The sequence below is a fragment of the Neltuma alba genome, unplaced genomic scaffold, assembly GCF_004799145.2.
Source record: "Neltuma alba isolate B1F8T4 unplaced genomic scaffold, ASM479914v2 tig00011420_pilon, whole genome shotgun sequence".
NCBI lineage: Eukaryota > Viridiplantae > Streptophyta > Magnoliopsida > Fabales > Fabaceae > Neltuma > Neltuma alba.
The window spans coordinates 279,432-304,622 of NW_021636104.1; the positions used below are offsets into that span (position 1 = coordinate 279,432).

The 25,191-nt window shown below is 34.5% G+C and overlaps 3 protein-coding genes across 4 annotated transcripts; 2 read left to right on the plus strand and 1 right to left on the minus strand.

The window, feature by feature from the left end:
- The first annotated feature begins 3,122 nt into the window (after positions 1–3,122).
- Positions 3,123–9,153, plus strand: LOC114713251 (LON peptidase N-terminal domain and RING finger protein 1). 2 transcript variants are annotated; one of them, XM_028897861.1, is made up of 18 exons: positions 3,123–3,290; positions 4,276–4,374; positions 4,719–4,801; positions 4,928–5,012; positions 5,107–5,193; positions 5,836–5,897; positions 6,022–6,239; positions 6,315–6,375; positions 6,834–7,011; positions 7,327–7,365; positions 7,465–7,526; positions 7,646–7,682; positions 7,919–7,968; positions 8,068–8,137; positions 8,474–8,555; positions 8,631–8,710; positions 8,801–8,869; positions 9,002–9,153. In XM_028897861.1, exons 1-18 carry the CDS (start codon positions 3,216–3,218, stop codon positions 9,059–9,061), a joined length of 1,497 nt encoding a protein of 498 aa, XP_028753694.1. In that variant the 5' UTR covers positions 3,123–3,215; the 3' UTR covers positions 9,062–9,153. The 2 variants fall into 2 exon arrangements, with proteins under 2 accessions (XP_028753694.1, XP_028753695.1); XM_028897862.1 differs by having other exon boundaries at positions 3,147–3,290; positions 4,912–5,012.
- A 4,557-nt stretch (positions 9,154–13,710) lies between these two features.
- On the plus strand, positions 13,711–15,825 carry LOC114713253 (uncharacterized). Its single transcript, XM_028897864.1, has 2 exons — positions 13,711–14,779; positions 15,758–15,825. The coding sequence occupies exon 1, from the start codon at positions 13,837–13,839 to the stop codon at positions 14,776–14,778; it is 942 nt and encodes a 313-aa protein (XP_028753697.1). The 5' UTR covers positions 13,711–13,836; the 3' UTR covers position 14,779; positions 15,758–15,825.
- Positions 15,825–19,021, minus strand: LOC114713224 (putative formin-like protein 15b). Its single transcript, XM_028897819.1, has 14 exons — positions 18,870–19,021; positions 18,623–18,743; positions 18,346–18,417; positions 17,964–18,062; positions 17,818–17,859; positions 17,608–17,688; positions 17,460–17,510; positions 17,303–17,384; positions 17,134–17,228; positions 16,941–17,012; positions 16,651–16,769; positions 16,415–16,481; positions 16,189–16,255; positions 15,825–15,991 (listed from the first exon to the last, which is right to left on the minus strand). The coding sequence occupies exons 1-14, from the start codon at positions 19,019–19,021 to the stop codon at positions 15,837–15,839; spliced, it is 1,275 nt and encodes a 424-aa protein (XP_028753652.1). The 3' UTR covers positions 15,825–15,836.
- Between the last annotated feature and the right edge of the window lie 6,170 nt (positions 19,022–25,191).

The window sequence follows — 25,191 nt, forward strand, 5'->3', positions numbered from 1 at the left end:
ACAATTACAGCAATATGGTACTGGGTAGCTTGGTTCTTTACATGATAAGGAATTCCATGGATTTCGGAGTCTGCATATTTTTTCCTTATGTGGAATAGCTTTCGTATTATTCAACAAGAAAAGAAACTAAAGCATTTCTGAATTTCTGCATATATGCCTCATTACTGAAAAGTGACAAGAAGCGTTAAGGGACTGTTGAAGAAGCTTTCACCGTGAAGTATGCTCTTCTAATTCCTTCTCGATTTTCTTGTTGAGTTGTATTTTCCAACCCCTTTCAATCAGCATACTATTTCTATCTTTTGGTGAAATTTTCTTGGTACTGTTATATTGCCGTTTTTTTTATGGGGGGGGGCCTTGAGAAAGAGAAATGGGCTCAATGCGACCATGAAGCAGGCGACTAATGGGCCGTCACCATTAGTGTTCCATGCTTGGCATTGGTCAATGGACCCCGCAGTGTAAAATGGTAAGAGAATCTTCGTAGATTCCCAAACGAATCAAGGGACGATTTGATGTGGATTATTTGTTCAGTTTTAGACAGTTGGCAAAATTGTCAAACACACAGGAGATCATCTTAGAGGGTAGTCAACCTATTCTTCATCGATGTCATTCATCACTTTCGGCATTCTCAAATCACTTCGCAAAATTACTAACCTCTGATAAATTTGACTATTCATGAATTACCTGATTTAATCGCCAATCTAGTGGTTAAAATAAGCATGTACAAACTACAAAGTCCAAGAAAACAAAAGAAAGATTTCATGGCGGCGCTTCTAGGCCTTAATCAATCAGTGAATTCCAGCACGATCTGGAAAAGACATGCACAAGGGATTTAAGTTTCTAGGAGTAGAGGATTATTTGAGAGAGGCAATTGTTTTTTTTAATTACCCTTAAACATGTTAAAGTCATGATTTTATTCAAACATGGTAGGTGCTGCTGTGATTTGGACAACTTGTTATTAAGAGAGAAAAGTGGTTTGTATCAGAAGGAATCAAAGTGTGCATAAAGTCGATCAGGAATATGTAGCTTAATGACTCCAAATGCCTTCCTTAAAATATTTCTTGAACGCCCAGTCGCGAGTTCAAACTCTGGAAAATACAAAGAGTACATGAGTTATGACAAGATGGACACAAAATCGAGGGATGAGATTTGATTCCACACCACACTTTTTGCTAGAAAGAAAGAAAATCGATTTGATTCCACGCGACAGATAAGATAAAGAATGGAGATCCAAACGGCTTAATCCGAGTCCGACAGATTCCTTCGCCACTAATGGGATCATAAATTCGGCTGCCAAATGGGAACAAGACGATCAACACAATCGGGTCACCTACGACGCTAAATAATGAGCACTTGTTCGCTTTCATTAGTTCCCATGAGAGATGCACTTTACATTAATATTAATAATTTTCATTTGCTCACTTGTCAAGCCTCCATCATTTATTCACAGGTTTTACTTAATTACTTCAAAGCTATATCAAACTATAAATACTAGTTAGACATGCTCCGTCATTTTTTTAAAATATATCTCTGCGTGTGTGTGAATTCTGAGTCGCTCTGGTTCAATTTTTCTAGCAACTTTTTTAACTTGTAAACACAAATCAGATCTTTTAGGGCCTGAGATCACATAAAATTCATATTTGCCACTTGCCAATATGTTGAGAATACGTTATTATTACACTTTGAACATTTACTATGAATAAATGCATAAGGAAAATAATACCCTCGTTTAATATTTAAAACAAGCAAATATTTTACAACGGACCCTTAATTCAATTATGGCAAAAAGCATTGGCTTGTCTGGTTTGTTGGTGTGAGAAATGAGTTTAAAAACTGTACAATAATTTGTATGAAATTGGCAAAGCAACCAAAGCACCCAAATAGTTACAAGCAGACAGAGACACAAGGATTTAATAACTATGTCCCTATAAATCAACCAAAATTATTATTAGAGCCTTTTGGAACTTTTTTTTGTTGTTGCAATTTTAACTATAAGAGAATCATTATTATATTTTTATATAAGAAATAAATCATATAAATTAATAAATAATATTTTTTTATTTTCCGTTGACTCTTGATCTAATCGTTGGGAAGTGTTCTAGTCGAATAGAATTAAGTTTTTTTAATAATTTAAATTGTTTAAATTTTATTCCATCCTCAAATCTGTTGAAATTGAGAATAATAACCAATAGGAACAAAATTTGATTCCAGCATAATATTTCTTCTTATATATGTTGTATTACTTTTTATCTTCAATATAATCTCTTGTTCATAATTGGATTTATCAATTTTTGAAAGTTGGCAATGAAAGCATCAAGTTTCATCCCCATTGGATTGCCCAGTGGCAGACTGGGAGGGAGCCAGAGGGTAGGACGACAACACTTGTACCTATGAAAATATATCCGCCCTAATGCACTGGTCCTTCATCTATAAACACCATGCGTTCCTACCCAAAAGTAGAGACAACATGGTACTTGTTGTATATATGTCTATGTATCTCTATATATATCAGACCTCAAGAATTAATACGGTCATAAGGCGTAAGGCCTCCACGATCCCTGAGTGGACTCAGGAGATATAGCAAACTTGTCGGATGGTGTTTGTCGGAGTCTGACTATCATCTTGCCCGACGGTTGCCTTTCAAAAGTCAAACAGAATCTAAGACGGCGTTTCACTATTTTAATTTAATTTACCTCCTTTTCGCTGGATCCTGCTCAACCACTTCCTATTCCAATATTTTCTCATCACCCCATCTTTTTCTTCCCATAACTTAGTATAATATCTCTCCCTTCTTCTTGACTTCTTTCCCTTTACTCTTTTTTTTTTTTTTTACCAGCACCTTTACTCATTTTGTTTAATCCATACGTAACAAGGTTATTTTTATTGTTAATATGGTCGCAATGCTTGTTTATGTCAATAAATTAACAATATCAAAGCGCATTGACAGTTGACATTAATATTATTCGTTTGCTTCTTAAGGTAAACCCTTTGTGGCCTGTAATTATCAATCATAGGAAAAGGGTCAAAAGTGATTGGGCGGAGAGAGAAAGCGAGAGTGTGAGTGAAGGAATACGTAATATAAATTTAGTCCGTGTATGAAACGAAGGACGCAGAAGCGACCACGATACTCCTGTTTCCTCCTCTATGCCAAACGCTTCTATTTCTCATTCTTGCTACTGAAAAACATCGACTATAAAGTCTACTCCTTTCTGCTTTCCATGGCGGGAGAATCTCCTTCTTCTTCAGTCGTGCTTACCATGGACGGTCTTGATGACGTCGACAACTACGTTTGGGTTAGTTCCTTTTCTTTTCACTTGTTTGGTTGCCCGGAAAATGCAACTGACAGAATAAATGGACGGGCATTCATACTATTGGGAATTAAGTTGTATTATGTAGTAATTATATTATCCTCTCTTATCCGCTGCCTTTTTTTTGGCTCTCGGGGTGTTGAATTGTGATATTTTAGCAGTAACTGGAAGAAGCGAATTATGGTTGCAAGAAATGAATTTGAAAATGTGGATTTCTCCCTTTTCTTCGCCTTTGAAGAGTTGTACTTCAACTGATCAAATGTCTGTTTGGGCTGCTGAATTTTTCAGATTACTGGAAAATCAAAGCTACCGATTGAATACCATTAAGTCTAGTATCAGTTATGATTGATGGCTGTGCTCAGATGTTTCTTTCTGTCTCTTTTGATTGCCTTCTTTTGTGTACTGCGTCTGGTTGCTATGAAGAATATACGAAAAGACAATTTCTCTTGTTGGCTTTCTTTCATTTTTCCCTTCGACTGCTTTCTCGCTGGTGAGAAGTCGGAGGACAAGAAAAGACGATGAGAACCATGATCATATATTTCTGAGCTGTTTTCCTGCACAAGGGCTGATAGTTCTATAGACATGCTGCTTCAAAATTAAAAGACTATATTTGCATATGCTTATTTAGTGACTTGTTTTTCTGACTCAAGAATGTTTATTGCTCTGTCTCTGTTTATTTTCCTTATGAAAATAGAGAAATTGAGAATATTCCCTGTTCACCGAGCAAGCAAAAAAAAGAAATTCTTCTTTATTTTACATAAGCTTTAGTGCAGCTGTTCTTTCAGGAAAGATTGAGTCTTGAGTGGTTCATTTTTAATCTTGATTATCTTTCAAAACACCCTGCAAGTATGTCTGCTTCCCCGTCAATATTCAAAATGGATTTTTTTTGAATTTATGGTCTCAACAAATCTGCATTTCTATTGAGAGCTTAACGTATTAATGTAATGGCTGCATTTTGCTTGGATTGCAGGCACATGAACAAGAAGGTTTGGCGTGGGACACATACCACCATATCTTTGAACTTGTGCATAATGGAAACATGTCATTTCGGGAGAATCGGTTGGAAGAGGTGATATAAAATTTTAATTTCAGGTTGTCAGCGTTACTTTTGTTCCATTGTGCATGGTTGTTCCAAATGCCGCCTATCAATATATGGGGATCGACTTTCATTAATTTAATTATTATGTGATGGTCTATAATTGTGTGACATTTTTCTGGTCTTATCTTTTGGGCATTTCTGTCTTGCTTTCTTACCATAATGTTTCACTTTATCACACTTGGAAGAGAATGCAGCTCTCATGCTCCACCAGTCTACTAGTGGAACATTAGGCATCTGTAATCAATGTTATGGATAATATTTTAATGCACGATAGCATATCATTCTTGTGATGACATTTGAGATTAATAATACAGGCAATCAACTTTTACTCAAGAGCAAATAGCATCAAACCTGGAGATCCTGTTATCCTTGGCAACCGATGTGCAGCTTATCTTAGGTTAAGCATGGTTCAACAATAATTGTTTGAAACTACTTATTAAAACTTACTTGTATATCTGAATAGTATTGCTTTAAATTTGTGAACTTTGGTGATGTCATGACAATCAGAATATATTTTAACCAGGATTAGCAAATTCTTAAAAGACAGATCTCCATCAGCTTCAGAATATAAACCATTGAGTGGGCTTGATCCCACAATACATGCTGAAGTATGTTCTCTGTATCATCATGTCACGGTTAAAAATTCGCCTTCTGTCTGAATCAGTTGATATTTAATAAATTGAAATTTGATTATAATTTCAGCTTGGTTTGAAGGATGCTGAGCAGCTTGTGGACCTTCTAAGTAATTCAGTAAGATCGTACCTCTTAAAGGCTAATGCGCTTTTTCTGGTAAGATTTCCTATATGGTTAGTGTCAATTGTACTCCTGGGACCTTTATTTTATTTGTGTATGTGTTCTCTATTGAGAAGTATGTCAGATGTGCAAGTGATTACTTGCTTTTTCCATTTGAAGCTAATGGGCTTTTGCAAAGCAGTTTCGTAAACTGTGTCTCTAGTTGACGTGGTATTTACCCTACTGAGGGTCTTTAGCTATTTAAGTTGCTCTTGGATGGATTGGAATTGTAGAATTAGACACAAATGCTGCTTTGGTGATTTACGAATAATATGAATAGGCGGCAACGGAGAAAATGCTGCAGTCATTGCAGGTTATTATAGTGAATAATAATATTAAGATAGTAGGTGATTTTGTTATTTTTTGGGGCATTTTACAGTTACTTTATACAGAATTTGCTTAACCTTAGAAGATTGCGTTAAGCCAGATGTCTTGGGACCTTTCTTTGTGTAGTATTGTAACTTTTATGGTACTAAAAGATTATTTCACCATGTGTTTGGTAATAGTATTCTGCCGCCGTATTACTTCTTGTATTTTATGTCGACATAGGGGGACTATGCTCTTGCTTCTGTTTCCTATTATTTGCCATGACTGTGAACATTGATTTTACTTGCACATGACCATGTTTTATATTGACAGTTAGAGAAATATGAAAAAGCCAGAGATGCTATCCTTTCAGGCCTTCAAGTTGATCCATTTAGGTACTGTTTCTAGTCACTTATTTCCCTTTTGGAAATTGGTGAAGACGCAGAATGTAGGACTTTTGCAATAGTCTTTTACTGCACTATGCCTCATAATTCATCTATAAATGATTTTTCATTTCAGCGACTCCTTGCGATCTTCACTTAAAAGTTTGGAAGTAGCATCTTCTAGTTTGATGGATATGAATAGACATGGACAGCCTGGGATGACTAGTCATGGACAACCAGAGCGCACTGATGACTTTGATTGCACTGTTTGCCTGAAGTTGTTATACGAACCTGTTACAACCCCTTGCGGACATTCTTTTTGCCACTCATGTCTATTTCAGTCAATGGATCATGGTTAGTGCTTGCAATTTTACTTTCCTTAGGAACCCACATATTCTATACTTTATTGATCCTGGTCCTATTTGTCAGGCAACAGATGCCCATTGTGCAGGACAGTTCTTTTTATCAGTCCTAGAAGGTGTTCTATCAGGTGGTTACTGCTCTATGAGATTTTACAGTTTGCATTCACAACTTAACATACTGAACCACAAGAAGGCTTAGAATTAGTGTCTACATTTTATTCGTCATAGCTGGTAGTAGGATTGAGTTCAATGATTGAAACCTTGAAATATACTGTGTTGTACTTTTATAGGCGTATATGCCAAATGCATGACTGTAACGATTTGCTTTATTTCTTGAGCGACTTTTCTGCACTCAAATTGGGGCTCAAAATTGTAGAAGAATTGCAAGTATTTTGGAACCCATTATGTTAAGCCCTCAAAAGGGATTACACTAGCATATCATGCAGTATTCATATGTTACAGTCTCACGAGCACTCCTCTCTGACTTCTCTCTGAGTTAGCTGTGACCAGTTAATGGAAGTGATGCAATGTTCTTTTCTCTTAAAAAAATAAAAAAAATAGCTATTTTCCTGTGGATTTCTTCCAGTGTGACATTGAAGAGCATCATACAAAAGAACTTTCCCGAAGAATATGCCAAAAGGAAGCAAGAGCATGACAGTTTGACCAACTTTGGTGTGGATTTGATTCCTCTATTTGTCATGGATGTTGTCATGCCGTGTCAAAAGTTCCCACTCAATATATTTGAACCTCGATATAGGCTTATGGTAAGTTGGTCAGTAGTTTCTAAAGGTGAAAAATTCCGTAGTTTCAATATAACTGAAAATTGCAACCTTTTTATTTCTCTTATTGCAACCTCTCTAAGAGATGTAGTAGGGTCACTTTCCAACTACTGATGAGTAGTGGCGTGTTATGAATATCATTCAGGAGGCAATACATATAACTATGATGATGAGGCATATACATATATGCTCAGGGAAATAATTACTAATAATAATGTGTTTGACAAGTTATCTTTATGCTGTAATATTTCAACTGGCATCATTTTTCTGATCAGAGTAATTCCTTTCTTTCAAAAACAGGTCAGAAGAGTAATGGAAGGGAATCATAGGATGGGGATGGTAGATTATTGTTACTGGTCCTTTTCTTTCCCTTTTCCTGCTTAAGGAATATTGGGCTGACCAAATCCCTTTCGTGTGCTTTGTCTATCAATCATGTAGGCTGTAATTGATTCTACAACAGGTTCTTTAGCTGAGTATGCTTGTGAAGTGGAAATCACAGAGTAAGTGTTAGTCATCTTTTTCCACAGAAAAGTATTCTTAATACAGACCCTCTCACAAAGTGCCTCCTCGTGTATGTTTACATGTTTCAAATGAAGGATTTTTTGATTTGATTGTGTAGGTGTGAACCACTTCCGGATGGACGTTTCTATATAGAGGTGAATATATAATTGTGATTTCTCTATGTATTTGTGTTGACTTAGCTTTGACTCTTTATTCATTTTGAGGAGAAGTTTGGCAGTAATATGCGTCTCTGTTTTCATCTGACTGACTTAATTATTTGGGTCTCCTAATTTGGTGTCATTAATCCTAGGAAACCTCAGATGCCTCTAAGGAATTTCCATGTGAGGTTTTTATAATTTAATTCCATGTGGAAAAAATTTCAACCATGCAGATTGAAAGTCGCAGGAGATTTCGCATAATCCGATCTCGGAATCAGGATGGGTAAGTGTTCTCCAGATGTCTGCTAACACATTCTCTTGTTGATCTGGCTTGCTTATTCTTAAGGCATATGGCTTTATTCTTTCCAAATGATTTATGCAGGTATCGTGTAGCAGAGGTTGAATGGATACAGGATATCATGCCTCCAGAAGGCAGTAGAGAGAGACAGTATGTAAGTTCACTGCTAATTATGCCCCATCTTTATAGTGTACAAAAATATTATGTATGATGAGGATGGGTATTTGAGTGGGGTGGGACCCAAAAGCTAAACGATGAGATGGGAGAACCAACCCACTTAAATATTCTATTAAGCACCTCATTCTATGACTTGGTATCCCATGCTACCAAGCGTCCTTCGTTCAGCTTTAACTAAGCCAAGTTCCCAGAACTTAGAATTATTGAATTCTTTTATGTCAAGTTATGCTATAGTTAAGTCAGAGCGTGCTGAATAGGATGCAGTGTTGTGACAGGTTTCGATCTTAGTGACTTTGTTTCTGTTTTGGTGCAGTTACAGGAATTGACGTATGATGCAGCTGAAACAGCTCGATCATGGATAAGAAGAGCCAAAGAAGCAGCAAGAGTAAAACAAGGTAACATGTTGGAACTGTAATTTAGCGACAACGGAAACACAATATTGCAATATATAACTAGAAAATCTCAAGCAGATCATAGAAGACTTGAGAGAATCCAGTCTGTTGAACTGATGATGCCCAGTCTAAGAGATCCAGAGCGCTTCAGTTTTTGGGTCTGCGCTTATTCTTCCTGAGATTACATTAATGTTGTTCGCCATTTTTGGAAACTCCATAGTTTTTTAATGTGTGCTCTCATTCTGCAGCTTGCTTCCTTGTCAAAGCTGAGGCCTTTAGAAAGATTGGATCTTATGGGCTCAAGAAATACTGGAGAGGTAGTAACTCATCTTTCAGTCTCAGATAATATATTAAATTGAAAATATTTCTCAATCCACCTCATTTTTTTTTTTGGGGGATAAATTGGGGTGTAAAATTTGAAAACATAGTTCTTGTTTCTTTGTGCTTAGAGGATTAGACGTGGACTGAATTATCTGCGAGCAGAGGAACAACGCTGCAGAATTCAGTAAGACTTGCAGTGGCAATCTATCATTGTTTTTTTTTTGGATACATCTATGATTGTTTTTTATTACAAGTAATGTAAGTTTTATCTTATTCCAAATGATCGGCTCTGTTAATAACCCATAAATAATTCGCCATTAATAGAGTTTTTACATTATTTTTTATATATAAATTTATTTTGTATTGATATGTCAGTCAAATTCATCATCTGCAAGTGACTCAATGTTCATTCTTTGTGCCTCATCAATGGCAATCCTGACTCCTGTCACTGTCAGAAACTCAGAATTTAACGGAGGAAACCGCCAAATACCATCTGTTTTTATTAAAATAACGAAATAAATAATTTAGTTTTGGCCCCAAAAAAAAAACTAACTTGGATCATATTGGGAGTGCAAACGTAAGGCATATAATGTGAACGATTAAAAAGCATTATAATTTTACTACTAGTTTTTTTTTAATATAAAAGTTAGATAACTAATTTATAAATATTAAAAAAAATAGTTAAAGTAATTATTCATAATAAATAACTGTTTTTTTGTTAATTATATGTATTAGAATAAAAACATTTAGTATATATAATCATTATGGGGACTATTTGGAAAAAAATGAATAAATATAGAAAATAAAGTAAATTGGGATCTTATATTTAGGATCAATTTGAATCTCAAACCAACTCTTATATTTAAAAACATAAGTTCATATCATAATTTCAAATCAAAGAACTTATTATCTATTGGGAAGATTGTGAGATAAATTCTAATAAGCTCATATATATATATATATATATATATATATAAGTGAATGATTATGGTGTTTGTTAGTAAATGCCAAAGTGGATGAAAAGGTCAGAAGCACATGATTAGGCCATTTGGATGATGCAGAAGGGAAAAGTGAGATGAAAACAAGAGTCAATAATTTAGTTGGACGTCCTTGTAAACTAATTGAAATGACGATAATCCCCAGAAGGATTAGTTTAATTACTCTTATTGGCTCATGCCCCACCCACATTCATTGTGGGGAAAGAAAGCAGACAACAACGTCAGGCTTCTGTTTGGCACGACGCTGATCTGCCCAATTTCTTCGAATTTTAGTCACCTAATATAATGATGACAATTAAATTAATCACCTCCTCATACCATTTCCTTATCGTTTTAAAAGTCTTCAGATACCTTCCTTTTTTTTTTAATAAATTTTTCAATTTAGTAATCATGTAATGTCTAAATCAAGCTGCATATCAATATAATACTTACTTTGATAATAAAAATTTCTTCAATCTTAAATGTAAGAATTAATTAGATAGTTAATTTTGCTTTTATATACAAGACACTAATCAATTTTATCTCTCATACAATTATATATAATGTTATTTCAAAGAGATTATATCACATTTTCTTAAAATTAAGTAATCTATTTAGTTTTTTTAATCTACTCAAATTAATTAAGTACTCCTCTGATCCTAGATATATATAAGGGTCTTATATTTAGGATCGGATAAGTATGTTTTTACATTAAAGACTAAGAGCATATATGAATTAAGATTTGTTTTGATCATAAATATAAAATCTTAATTCAATTTATCCTTCAAATTTATAATTCCCCAAAACTATTCCTTACCAATTAATTGTATATATTAAAAGGGGTTGATCAATGTAGCTAATTTTAATGGTAGTTATTAAATAGATATTTTAAGTAAATTAATATAATTAATATATAATTTTTATAAACAACTAACTTAACTAATTTATTTCTGTAATTAATTTCAAGAGAAGTTATGTCATCCAAGGAAAAAGGAGGAGGAGAATTTTGTCTACTTTCTGGTTAACTAAATAAGTATTAGTTGAATCAGTGGCTTATATTTATTCACTTTCAGCAGCTTTGCCAACAGTATTCAACCTACTGACCCCTTTTAAACATTTTGTCATAGTTTAATTTTTTTAAAAAAATAAATTCTGTATATGGCATAATAAAAAATATAAGATGATTTTAAAAATGAGTCCATTCATACTTTTATTGCAAAGGACCTCATGTCCTTTTTTCTTATTTATTTGTTGTACAATAATTAAGAGAAATTGCAACAATACTAAGGAGAATATTTAAAGGCCAAAAACAACTTTGAGAGATCTGATCTGAACCAAAACTTGACTTCTTTGGCAAAGCTTTAAAATCACATTTTAAAAAGGCTAAGTAACTAATTAAGTTACTGTCTTGTTTGGCAAAACTTCAGCGTCACATTTTCAAAAGCCTAGGCAGCTAGTTAATTTTTAGATGGTGCATTTCCAGCAGCGTTTGTTAGCATTTCTTTATATTAATGAAGCAAATAAAGCAACAAAAAATATATAAAAATAAAAAATAAATAAGAAAATTGGGAAAAAGTTCCCAATTAAAAATTTTATCGATTTTTTTATAACCTGGAAGACAAACAACACTAAGTAATAGCATAAAGCAAAAATTTTATTGATAGCAAAACCTAAATCAGAGTTCTGATGCTTTATGTATATGCAAAATTTATAAATACCAGTACTTTCTATATATATAAATTTATCGTGTTTTTCTTAATAATAAAATTTTTAATTCGCGAATTGTTATCAGTTTTCTTAAAATAATTGTATGCCAAAACACTGCAAACACCAAAACTTCTATGCCGAAGTTGTAGTTTTGAAAGACATATTGTTACTCCTTGGAGTATCCATTTCTCTACCGAACGCAAAACATTCCATTTCTTGTACAAGAAGGACTTCTCATAAATATCGTATTTTTTGTTTATGATTGGCATAATTTGTAATTTTGTATATAGCAGGAAAAATTGTGGGGTTGGATTAAAAATGGTGGAATAACGATAAAAATAGAAACTTTTGTTTGCATACCTTGTTTATTATTACTTTTCTAGAATAAGCATGCCCTATAAATATAATTAGGTATATGATCAACCTATAATCTATTTCAGACTAATTTAATAAGAGAAGCAAGCTTAAAAATTAGGAAGTTCCAAACTTAAATGTCTATGTGGATAAGAAACTAATCTCCAAGTCATATGTTGAGCCACCTAATTACAATTAATTTTCAGGTAGAATATCACTAGACATATGTTGACATCTCACCAAGGGGTGCAAATAGGACTAAATTAGTATCCCTACATGTTATTCTTATTTTTTATTAAGAAACCAAACATAAATTCCTCCTGTATTATAATATCCAAGTCTAATTAACGGCCTCATCCAATTGAAAAATCTTAATAATTAAAAGGTTTCAAAGCCATCAATTAGATGATGTTTTACCAGAAGCACTATAACACCCCAAAATCTTGAATTTGGATTTAGAGTTAGTTAATGAGGTGTTTGAATTCAATAATTGAGATTTGGCCAATATCCTTAAACTGACTATATGAGAACTATAAGAAAACGTGGGACTGTGCGACTCGTGGCAGCAAACTGTTATAACTTTTTTGATCTGATTCCTCAAATCATAAGCCTACAATGCTAGCCATCATGAAAATATGTCCTATATTTTTCATCAATGTTGCCCACAAATGTTTAGTAGGTAAAATTCTAAATAGATGAAGGTAAAAAAAAGAGGATTGATTTGTTATGGGTTCAAGATGGCAGAGCTATCTCCCCATGTTGTGGCATGACCTTATAATACGTCATTAATAATTAATAATATGTGATAATCATACGATGGAGTCACTTTAATCTAATAATAATTGTTGATGGTATTAGAAGGTAACGTTCCATTATATATATATATATTCATATAGTATTTATTGATATTATTATTATTAAAATATATCTTGCAAGCTAAGACATATTCAGGTCGCATGTGAAAAGTACCAAAACTAGGGTCCTGGTCCTACCTTAAAGGTAGCATGCATCACAACTTATTATTCCTTAAATTCTTCTTTATTATATAATGGAAGCCTTGAACTAAATCCTAATTTCCTTCATTGTCAAGGTGTAATTTCCCTTTATTAAATTTTTATGATTTTTTTTTAAAAAAATAATAAAAATGTCACTTGGGTTTGAAGGATAATAATGGGGCCAACATTGGAGTCTTTCATTTTGGCATGATTTTAAATATATTACTTGGACTTGGAAAAGGACTGTATCAGTAATTATAAGCTGCCAACTGATGTGCATTTTAAGCAATCTGTACCTTTCATCATCAATCCAAGGACCAGATCCCTCTCTTACCAAATTAATCTGATCCTCATGTATTAAGTAAGATCCCGAGTAAGAAAAAAAATGGGAAAAAAGAAGTTCTAATAAATTCAGTTTACAAAAGAAATATATACTAAACTAACAGTAAACATATTACATCTTCTACTATCATTACAAGGGTGAAAAGCAAGTAAGGGATGAGTAAACCTTACTTTTATTATGCGATTTATGTAACAGAAAAAGACTGTAAAAAAGATTAGAAAGATAAATCTCACTTATCTTTTATCTCATATATAATTTACTTATTTTTTCTCTCCAAATCTCACTTCAACTAAAATAACCTCCACACATGGTGTCTGGTTTATTATAATATGGCCAACAAAAAATAAGGCAAATACACCTCGGAAGGTCGTTAGTTTCTTGTAGCTGGCCAATCCATTCATTCTGAACACCAAACCCTTAAAAACTCAAACCTAACATTTCCGCACAGAAAAAGCTAAACCCATTAAAGGGAACTTGTAAACAAAAGGAAACTCCATCACCTCCTTTGGTTCTCTCTTGTACACCATTCCTGAGAACAAACAAGCCACTCCTGTTCATCTTCCTGGAAAAATTAAGATCAATCTTCAATGGAAGCTTCAGGCAAGATTCTCAGAAGATCCATTCATGGCTTCCTGCAAAATTACCATTACTTCACTTCAACCTCGGCTTTTCTTGCCTTCCCTTTCTCTGCTTCAGTCCTCCTCTTGCAGGCTTTGATCTCTTCTTCTTCTGTATCTCTTCTTCCCCAGATTTATAATCGTTTGAGGATTCTCTTTGAAGCTGCAGGCTTTCCATCCTCCTCACAGTTGCTCACAATTCTCAACCTTAAGGTCTCTCAGACAATCATTTCCTCCATCTTCACCCTCCCTTTTACCCTTACCTTCTTCCTCTTTGCCAAAGCTTCTGTGATTCAAGCTCTGAATCATCATAAGCTTGCGGTTGAACCTTCGTTTTCTTCTATAGCATCTCTTTACAAGGCACTCCTCAACACCTACGTTTTGAATTCATTCTTGATTGTCTCAGCAAATGCTTCGGCTTTCTGCCTTCTGTTTTTGGCCTTTGGATTTGTTGAAGGGCTGGGATTTTCGCCTTCTCCAAGCTTCCTCCTTTTCCTTTCAGCTTCTGGGGTGGTTCTGTTTTCTGTGATCCTGGCAAATGCTCTTGTGATATGCAATATGGCGTTGGCTGTGTCAGGCTTGGAGGGACATGGAGGGTATTTAACTATTCTGAAAGCTTGTGTTTTGATAAGGGGAAGGACATCAATGGCTCTGTTCTTGGCTCTTCCTGTGAATGTGGCTTTGGCTGCCATTGAAGCTCTGTTTCAGTTCAGAATTGTGAGGGCCTATCACAATGTTGGAAAAGCAGGGCCTTTTCTGGCTTTAGAGGGGATTTTCATTGCTTATTTGTATTCCATCTTCATTGTTCTTGATACAATTATTAGCTGCATGTTTTACAAAAGCTGCGTGACACAGTCATGGATCGTTGATCGAGAAGACAGAGAGGAGAAGAACTTCGAGCAAATACCGTAAGGTAGCAAAATGTTGGTTCTATTCAAAGATTTTCTTCGGTCAAAGTTTCATGTAAAAGGAAGTAGGCATTATTTTAAGAAATTATAGCAAAGTATTTGTGAAGTTTTATTCATGTTGCTCAAAGGAAAAGAAGCAACTTCGGGGGCATAAAAATAGGGGAATCATTAAAAAAAATGAAAAGAAAAAGAAAGAAATCCCGGGGAACAGGGGTCAGAGATTAGTTCACCATTTTGTGTCACTTTCTTATATATCTGTTTCATCAGTTTTGCTTTACTTTGTAAATTAGCAATCCATTACTGCAATGTGAATAACACAAACTTCAGTTAGTTTGGGCGTTAATCTAGTCTTTTGTAAAGCATATTTGGAAGATGCAATAAATACAATGTAGTCGTATAGATAAGCTTATCTTTTTAGTATTTTCATTTATTTATCTTAATAAAATTACATAAGATTTCCTGTAGAAGGCTTAAACCAGTAAAGGGAACCCTTCATTGGTGGTATTTATAATCCAAATCATTGGGACCAGAGTAAGATACATTTAAAACAGTTATTAACTGTAGACTGAAAATTAAATGGCTCACTATAAAGTGCTGGAAAAGTTGTTCAGTACAATGCTGCTCAACCAGATTTTCCTGTTTCAGACAACATTTTATACTCAAAAGAATATCAACCGTGAATTAGTCAAGTTCCCAAGTTCAGAAAATGGCAAAATAATGGAAATTTGCCCCTAAAGAATAAAGATAAGAGAGATTATTACACCTTTGATTAACACATATGGCTGAGAATATAAATGAAACTGGCATTTCTAATTGAGCCTGCTCTTCACTTACATTACAGTTACAAATTAAATACAGATTACAGTGCCTAATTTCTAAGTCCTGCTGACCTGTCTTTCTGTCTGTCACCTATACAACATCTTTATGTTGGTGTGTGTGTCCTATCTATGGAAGAAAAAGAAACTAATTTCTACGCTATACAGATAAAAGAATTGGTTTTTCTAGCGAAGAAAGATGGGTTAGAGCTTTGTACAATACAATGAATAAGAGAAATGCTCAATGCTACGAAACTTCTTTGGATGCAGCAGCAGCAGCATCTGCCTTAGCCTTCTCTTCAGCCTCTTTCTCAGCTCTTTTCTTCTCCAACTCTGCTTGTTTTATGTTCTCTTCGTGTGCTTTCCGAAACAACCGCATGAAATTCAATAGCGTCGCAGTTACTGTAATCATCAAGCAACAATTTCCCTCAAACAAATGAACTAACCAGTGGAAACTCAATGGTAAGGTGTTGGAATGCACGTAATAATGCATTCAAATGTACATCCGATAAAATTTAAATGATACAAATGGAAAAGAGAGGGAAAAACCAGAAAGAGTAATAAGATGAATGCATTTAAACATAGTATGATTTGCTCACCTTGTTCAAATGGGTAACGAGCAGGGTCCTCATTGAAATATCTTGCAAGATCATCTGCATTTTTGCCCTGTCCAGACACAAAGTACATAGACGAATACATCATTTATTTCTTCTCTGTTTCTGTGTATTATATTATGAAGCCCGAATATTTTAAAACAAAGAGAAGCATAATATAATCTTATACATATTGAAACTTGCATACCAAAGAGATGGCTAAGAATATTACCGCCACAGAATATAGAGTTGTTACAGATGCCTCCTCTAACTCAGCACCTTCAATAAATTCTCTGTGTCTATAAAGAACGAAAGAGCAGTGAATGCACTGAAAACTAACGAGATAAAGCAAAGAAAGCAGGGTTCCCCCCCCCTTTTGGATAAAGGAACAGAACTTCATTCATTATATTGTTCATTCTTATGGTGATAAGTTCATGAATGAACAAGTTAACGTAAGGAGGTAAACACACGTTGCGGAAACTTTCCGATGAAGGGCCGTCGTTTTCAGATGCAGCAAGCTCCTGTTTAACTTTTCGTAATCCCTTATTAATTGACGCCATCTCTTCTGCTAATGCTTTTAATTGTATCTGTGTGCAACCAGCTCCATTTCAAATCAATAAAATGGTGAATAAATAGAGAACTACACATTCATGGACAAATCTTTCTTCCGTAAGATTTACCATATATATACATAGATATATAAATATCTCTTTTTAAATTTTGCATAAAGCTAAGCACATTCAAGGATGGAACATCACCTTACTAGCAACTTCCAGGCTAACAAGGTCCAAGTGAAAATCAAGGAGTGCAGGAGACTTTTCAGCTAAGACCTGAAGCCCATATAAATCAGATACAAAAAAAAATAAATTACAATTCTGGATTTTGAACGTCTCAACCTCATATTGAAATTCAAAACTTGGAGAGAAATTGAGAAAACCCATTTCCTTATACCTTACATAGATAATGCATTAGTGTCATCCTACCAGTAGAAGCACGAGTCTCAGTGAGCTTTAAAAGACTATCCAACTTGAATCCAACAGCAGATCCTGCATTTGATACAAATATTTAATTCTTATTGTTGACCCCGGAAAATAAATTACATGCCAAGAGAAACACCAACCCCTAGCTGTTCCTTGATTCAGAGTATTCCCCAAATAAAGAATTTTCTGCATAATATTCTTCAGGTTGTCAGAGTTCCGGACCTATTACCAAGAACAGGAAGGATGAGGTAACGAACACAAAAAACAGAATTCAATGTTACATTTTAAGTAAAGTACCTCTTCACAAGCAGAGTTCACAGTGCCTAAACTTTTCTTAAATTCTACAATCTGCATAAAGACGAAAGTATATAACACCGCACTAAAGAATATAAATCTCAGCCTGAGGGATAAAAAGAAAACATGCATATTACAGATAAAGCCAAACCTGATGATTAAACTGAATCTTGAAAGAAAAAACTCCTAATTTTGCTTCCACCCGTGGAACTTTCATGTGCTCCAAAAAATACTGAAAAAATCTAAATAAGAATATATCTCTAAAACCCAAATAGGTTGTGGGGGTAACAGGAAAAATAAGAGGAAAAATATGTAAATTTAATCACATTTATATTATGAATAATAGAGCTGACTTACAGACCTGTTCGCACCTTCCCAAATTCTCATAGTCACCAGTATATCCCTAAAGAATTGAAGCCCGGACAAATTGGGATTACAAAAACGAGAATCCTCAATTAATTGCAAAAGAAAAACGTAAGAAGAAGATGGAGCTTTATTAAGCCTTACCTTCAAAAGTTCCATCTCCTCTTTAGTGGGACAGTACTTACCAAGACTTTCAACCTGATCAACATCTAATACTGTATCATCCAAAGTTAGAATTGCAGCCTGGGAGTATACATTTTGACACATTAGACAATATTTAAATTAAATATTAGGGATCGAGAATTCTGAAATTTGCATGAGTTTGTACAGATAAAAAAGATTACGGCAAGAATCGTCCATGATACTAATTGAAAATGACTATATCCATCGTAATAATGCTTCTTGTAATAGAATATTGCCGCTCATATAAATTTCATTTAACTTGCGTAATCCAAACCCAAATTGCATGAGCATCACTTATAAAATTTACTCATAAGAATCAAGACATTTGGAAGCATCTGCTTACCATCATTTCAGAAAGTGGCATCTTAATCTTTGTGAGCATAATTTCAACATTATTGGCCCTCTTCAGTTCAATCTATAATTAAAAAAAAACACTAATTAAAGCCCGGATATTGAGGAAGTAGCATAGAGAAAATTAACTCAAGCAATTCGATGAGTGTGGGTATTAAACATGACATCCAAAAAGCGACAATAAATCCTCCAACTATTCAAACAATCACTTCTAACATACATAGGTGTATTTCGACATCAAATTCAAGAATATTGGTATGGGAGAATACCAAGTGGACTTTGTCAGATTTGGATCCAACTGATTTACAACGTCCTACAGATTTATCAGAAGTTTTTGGAACAACTGCTGAGAAAAGGGTCTCTATCTCTGAAACATCAAATTCTGGTGCACTAAATCAAAATATGACACCAGTAATTACAAAAGGGAAGGATGTTAATATTAGAAATGAAAATTTATAATCACATTAGATTGAAATGATTCAAATGAACATGTACAATGAAAATTAAATAAATTACACTTGGGCCTGCCTACGTTTTTGTAATTCTTCCCATAAACTTCCTTGCAATGCCTTTGACACTTTACCCCAATATAGAGGTTTTAAAGATGATCGTCGAGAAGTTGATCCAGAAAGGCGTGAAAGACCACAAATTATATTTACTGATGTCATGTATACTGAGATTCCATTGTATTCCCTTCTGGGGCATGAATTCATGAAATTATGATGCTTCCACTTGAATTTTTGTTCTGACATTGTATGAGTTCAGTACTTCTTTCCCTTTATCATTGGTGTCATATTTGAGTGTGGCACACCAAAAACTGATGTTTCCAGGAGAGCAAAGAGAATGTTTTGTTTTCAAGCTGTCAGTATGCAGGCGTTAGTATTCACTTTTGAAATCGGCCCTACCACTTGGACCTTGACATGGATGTACTTTCACTGAGCTGACAAAAAAAGAAAAAAAGGTTGCAAGAGACAGACAGGTTTGAAAGCATCGTTCTTATTTCTTTGTGCTTAGAGGATTAGACGTGGACTGAATTATCTGCGAGCGGAGGAACAACGCTGCAGAATTCAATGAGGACCTGTTTGGGATCATGTTTGGGGTCCGAAACGTGCACCTCAATCGGTAAAAGCTTTTTTTCTGTCAAAAGTGATGCTTGGTATACTGTTTTTGCAATTTGACTTTTGGATTCAAATGGGTTTTTGGAATGAAGTTGATGGATCTTGCTTTTCATAATGTGAAAAATACTGGTGCAGTGAAATGGGGAGGAAGGTTACAGTATTTTGAGTTTTTCTAGTGTTATGTGTTCTTATTTTATTAGCAGTTGTAATATATTTAATTAAGTATTTTAGTATTTTTCAATTTCTATCTAATAATAAATTAAATTTTTTATTTTAAATAATTTTATTTTGAACACTTCTTTTAAAATGGTCACATTATATATATAATTTTTTTCTAATAATAAATTAAATTTATTTACTTTTAATAATTTTATTTTCCTTACTTCTTTTAAAATAGTCACATTATATATATATATATATCTAATATTATATATGTACTATTTAATAAAATCCATGTCCTTTTAAATCATTTTGCATTCAAATTTATTTTTACATTTATTATCTAAATAAGTTTTAGCTTCTCAAACTGATTTTTTTACAAAACTCCATCTAAATATAAATCACATTATACTATATGACTTTTACTCAATCTAACTTTAGTCATCTTTATTCTAAACACACCCTAAACTGGGTCAGAAGCTCTCCACGACTGCACCCACCGCCACGTTGCTTCGACGAAGAGCCGACAGGGCACTAGTGAGTGAATGTTAAGAATCTATTAGTGTATTATGTATTTATTTCATCATTGTATTTGGTAACAAAAATTCGAAGAAATTGGGCAGATCAGCATCGTCCCAAACAGAAGTCTGACGTTGTTGTCTATTTTCTTCCCCAACGTTGAATCTGGGTGGCGCATGAGCGCATGCAGCAATTAAATTAATGCTTCTGGGGATTATCGTCGTTCCAATTACTTTACAGGGACGTCCAACTAACTAAATCATTGACTCTAGCTTTCATATCACCTTGCCCTTCTGCATCATCCAAATGGCCTAATCATGTGTTTCTGACCTTTTCATCCGCTTTGGCATTTACTAACAAGTGCCATAATCATTCTCTTATTGATATACTACTTCGTTCAATTCTTAATATAAAAATTAGTTAATTAATTTAAATAAATTAAGAAAACTAATTAGATTAGTATTTGTAATAAATACTATCTCCAATCCTAAATGTAACAATTAATTGACTAACTTGAATATACTAAGAAAATAAGTTAAGTTAGTTATATGTAGAGCTGGGAATCAGGGCCGGTCCTTCAGGGCTGACGGGCTTAAAAGGACCGGCCCTCCAGGGTTGAAATTTTAAAAATACCCCAATTTGTTAGGTCCAGCCCTTAAGCTGCAGGATCAGGACCGACCTGCGGGTTTTTGGCCCGTTTAAGAAAAATACTATTTTTTATATTTATCATATTTTTTATAAAAATAAACCAACAAAATTATTAATAAAAGACATAAATATGAATAAAATTAAGTCACAAATATAAAATATTACCATATATAAATATTTATCAACATCTAAGAACATCTAAAACATTCATTAACAAGATAACAACATTTAAAAGTTTTATCTATAATGCAATTGTGTAATAAATAAACACTATCATTAATCTTTTGAAACTTCATTATCACTATAATTAATTGCTTTTTTTCATAAATATGTTTTTCTTTCGTAACAAAAATATCAAGTTTTTCTTCTTTATAAGAATTTTATTTTTAAATTTTACAATCTAACTATTATTTTACTTTAATGTGAGAAACATTGTTGTTGAAACTCATGAATTTCTAATTCAAATTATAGAATCACAAGTTATATAAGTATAAAAATATTCTATTATCAAATATATATAGTTTAAAAATATCAACGCATATAATATAAATCAAATCATTATTAAAGTCCAAATTAACCCATTTTTTAAAAATTTAATTGGATAAATTATTGTCTAAAACTAAATTTAATTTTAAAATGATAATAATAACTAAATATTTGAAATATTATTAACAATGTAAAAAATTAATAACATTAAAATTATATAAAAAATTTTAAAAATAAAAAAAATTATAAAAGGGCTTAAAAGGCCTGGCCCGCAACCCTCCAGGGCCGATCCTTTTAAGCTCTCGGCCCTCCAGAGCTTATTTCCTATTTTAAAAGAAAAATATCAAACCCGGCCCTCATAATTTCAGGGCCTAAACGGGCCCGCCCGACAGGCTCGGCCCATTTTCCCGGCTCTAGTTATATGTAATAAATATATATTGTTTTTCCTCAAATATCCTGCTAATCAAGTTTATTGGTTTAAACTATTATTAGTAGAAGGCCTATCTTAAAAAAAATATAAATATAAGAGACAAAATAGATTAAAATCTTATATTTAGGACCAAAATAAAAGTCAAACGAGGTCTTATATTAAGAATCAAAAGTAATACATGTTGTCTTTTCTAAAATATCCTTGTTGATAACGTATATTGGATATTGGTTAGAGTTACTATTATTACAAAAATTATCTTAAGAAAAAATAGATAAATATGAGAAATAATGTAGATTAGGATCTCATATTTAGAACTAAAATAAAAATCAAATAAGCTTTTATAATAAGCACTGGAGGTAGTTTATACACATATATTCCTGATGTTATTGGGATTTATCTCGCAGTCTTCTCAATAGATCATAACTTCTTTGATTTGGAGTTATGAAATGAAATTATGGTCTTAAATATAAAAATTAGTTAAAAATTTAATTTGATTCTAAATATAAGACTCTAATTCACTTTATCTTCTATATTTATCCATTTTTCTCCAAATAGTCCCCATAATAATTATATATATTAAAAAATTTTATTTTAATACATATAATTAACAAGAATGAACAGTTATTTATTATAAATAATTAATTTAACTAATTTTTTTAATATTTATAAATTAGTAATATAGCTCTTATATCTGTCTTATTCTTGAAATATGTAATGCTTGGTTGACAAATGGGTCGGATTTTTCCCTTTCGGGTTATATCATCAAGCCTGACGCGGGCCAAGGAGAAATGAAAACTGTCAAAGAGCCATTGAAACTTAAGTTTAAACCATCCTTCAATAGAGAACCACAAATTTACTGAGAACTAAGGGGGTGTTTGGCATTCTCAAAACTGTAATTTCAGAAGCACTTTTCTGCAGAACGAGGTAACCTCTTCCACATATTTATTTCGTAATCCGTAAAAGCACTTTTAAAACTATGGTTTAATTTCTATCTAAACACCCCCTAAGAGTATTCATGATACCCGTTCACCCGGTGTACCTACCGGAGTCTGGAGAAAAAGAAACTCAAGCCGGCCTAAAAAATTGAAGCCTAGAAGAAAAGGGATATTTTTTGGACATGCCCGTTTGGTCCTGCCTGAAATAAATTAATATTTTCAGCTTATTATTATTATTTTTTAATTCTTTCCCATTACAGTGTTACCTTTCGTCCTTTCCTTCGTCCAACCCTAGCCGCCCCCTCCCCTTGCTGCGACCGCGACTCCCTCTGGCTCTCACTCAGTCCCTCTCGCCTCTCAGTCTCCCTCTCCGGCTCTCCCTCTCGGTCTCTGTCTCCCCCTCCCTCTCGGTGTCAGTTTACTCTCCCCCTCCCTCTCGGTCTCAGTCTCCCCCTCCCTCTCCCTCTCGATCTGATACGATAATATAATATGTACAAGGGCATGGTAGTCATTTTGTTTGGTTTATGTTACTATTTTGTCTTTTCTGTCTTGTTGGTTATTTTATTGTTTCTGCATGTATATGTAATGTGGGGAACACGATAGAACGGTTATCAGATAAGCATTTTCAGACTCCCTCTTGAATTCTCCTTCTCTTCTCTCTTCTAAATCTTCTGTTCTCTTCTCCTTGTACCCTCTTTCTTCTTGTATCCTCATCATGGTATCAGAGCCGGTGGTCGACGCATCGGAAAGGGCTACCTGCGGAGGGGCTGACCGGCAAGGGCCGAGTGAAGCGTCGTAGAGTGGACCCGCCGGGACGTCGGCTTTCCGCGGAGGATGTATTGATAGGGACTTTGTGTGGGCAAAGTCCCACATCGGGTAGTATGGGTTGCTTGATGGGGTATTTAAAACCAATGGCTCTCCCTCCCTAACAGCTAGCTTTTAGGGATTGGCTCTCCAAAGGTTTGGAGCGCTTGAAACGAACTTGGGTGTATTACAAGATGTCCGAGAGCAAATGACGGAACTGCAAGACTTTGTACGTCAAATGTCTCTACGGGTTGTGGATTTGCAAGCGCAAGAAGGTCATGGCCGAGATCGACATGGCGGAGAATACCATGTACCCACCAGGTTCACTAAGCTTGACTTTCCGAGTTTTTCAGCAGCCGATGTAGATGCGTGGATCGCAAAGTGTGAGCGATACTTTGAATTGGATGGAACACCTGAAGCAAGGAAGACTCTCATGGCTAGCATCGCTCTCGACAATGACGCATACAAGTGGTCTCAGCATTTTGAAAAGAGCCACAACGGTGTGATACCATGGCTGACTTTTGTTGAGGCGGTTCGGGTGCGATTTGGGCCGTTGCATGATGATCCCATGGAGGATTTGATGCATTTGCGACATATAGGGACGCTGGTAGATTATCAACGTGAATTTGATAATTTGATGTGTAAGATCGACTTACCGGAAACCAAGAGGATTAGTTGCTTTATTGGTGGGTTGAAACCGGCTTTAGCATCGAGGGTAAAACTCCTACGTCCACAGACCCTCTCAGAAGCAACAAAGTTGGCTCGATTACAAGAATCTAATCTGGATTCTATTCAACAACTTACTATAAACTCATATTCGGGCAAATCAGTTTTTTCTCCATATAAAGGTTTGCTTCCGACTCCCGGTGGAACCAGTAGCAATGCAAAAGCACTTACATATCCTGTCAAAGATAAGCCGTTAGCATTAGACTATAAGACAACTGCTTCCTCGGCTTCTTGACTCCAATTAAACCCATTCTTCTTTAAAAGCTCCGTTAATGGCCTAGCCAATATACCATATGACCGAATGAAACGACGATAGTAACCAGAGAGCCCCAAAAATGCTCGAACCTCCTTGACAGACGTAGGAGTGGGCCACGCGTTAACTACTTCTAACTTGGAGGAATCAGCAGCAACCTTTCCATCGAAGATAACATGCCCCAAGTACTCAATACTCGAAGATGCAAAAGCACATTTGGACCTTCTAATGAGAAAGCTATTTTTTTGGAGAATATTAAACACGGACCTGAGGTGGAATATGTGGCAAGAGAGATCAGGACTATAGACCAATATATCATCAAAAAATACCAAAACATATTTTCTGAGCAACCCATCAAATATACTATTCATAATAGCCTGAAATGTGGAGGGAGCATTTGTCAGGCCAAACGGCATCACTAGATATTCATAATGACCTGCATGGGTTTGGAATGCAGTCTTATGAATATCTTCCTTCCTCATCCTAATCTGGTGATAACCAGAACGCAAGTCCAGCTTAGAGAAAATTTTTGCCTTACCCAATTCATCTAACAAATCTTCAATCAACGGAATGGGAAAGCTATCACGAACAGTAGCTCTGTTAAGTGCACGATAATCCACACACATACGCCAGCTGCCATCTTTTTTCTTAACTAGCACAACTGGGGAAGCAAAAGGCGATGTACTATGCTAAATAATACCTTGATCCAACATATCTTTGATCATTGATTCAATAATATCCTTCTGAAAGGCGGGATACC

Coding starts and splice junctions, on each gene's coding strand:
- LOC114713251 (XM_028897861.1), top strand. CDS start 3,216: ATGGCGGGAGAATCTCCTTCTTCTTCAGTCGTGCTTACCATGGACGGT. Junction 6,240..6,314: donor ATTTCAGTCAATGGATCATG/GTTAGTGCTTGC, acceptor CCTATTTGTCAG/GCAACAGATGCCCATTGTGC. Junction 8,870..9,001: donor GCTCAAGAAATACTGGAGAG/GTAGTAACTCAT, acceptor CTTTGTGCTTAG/AGGATTAGACGTGGACTGAA.
- LOC114713253 (XM_028897864.1), top strand. CDS start 13,837: ATGGAAGCTTCAGGCAAGATTCTCAGAAGATCCATTCATGGCTTCCTG.
- LOC114713224 (XM_028897819.1), bottom strand. CDS start 19,021: ATGACATCAGTAAATATAATTTGTGGTCTTTCACGCCTTTCTGGATCA. Junction 18,418..18,622: donor AATCTGACAAAGTCCACTTG/GTATTCTCCCAT, acceptor TTTTAATTATAG/ATTGAACTGAAGAGGGCCAA. Junction 16,770..16,940: donor GCCTGGAAGTTGCTAGTAAG/GTGATGTTCCAT, acceptor GGTTGCACACAG/ATACAATTAAAAGCATTAGC.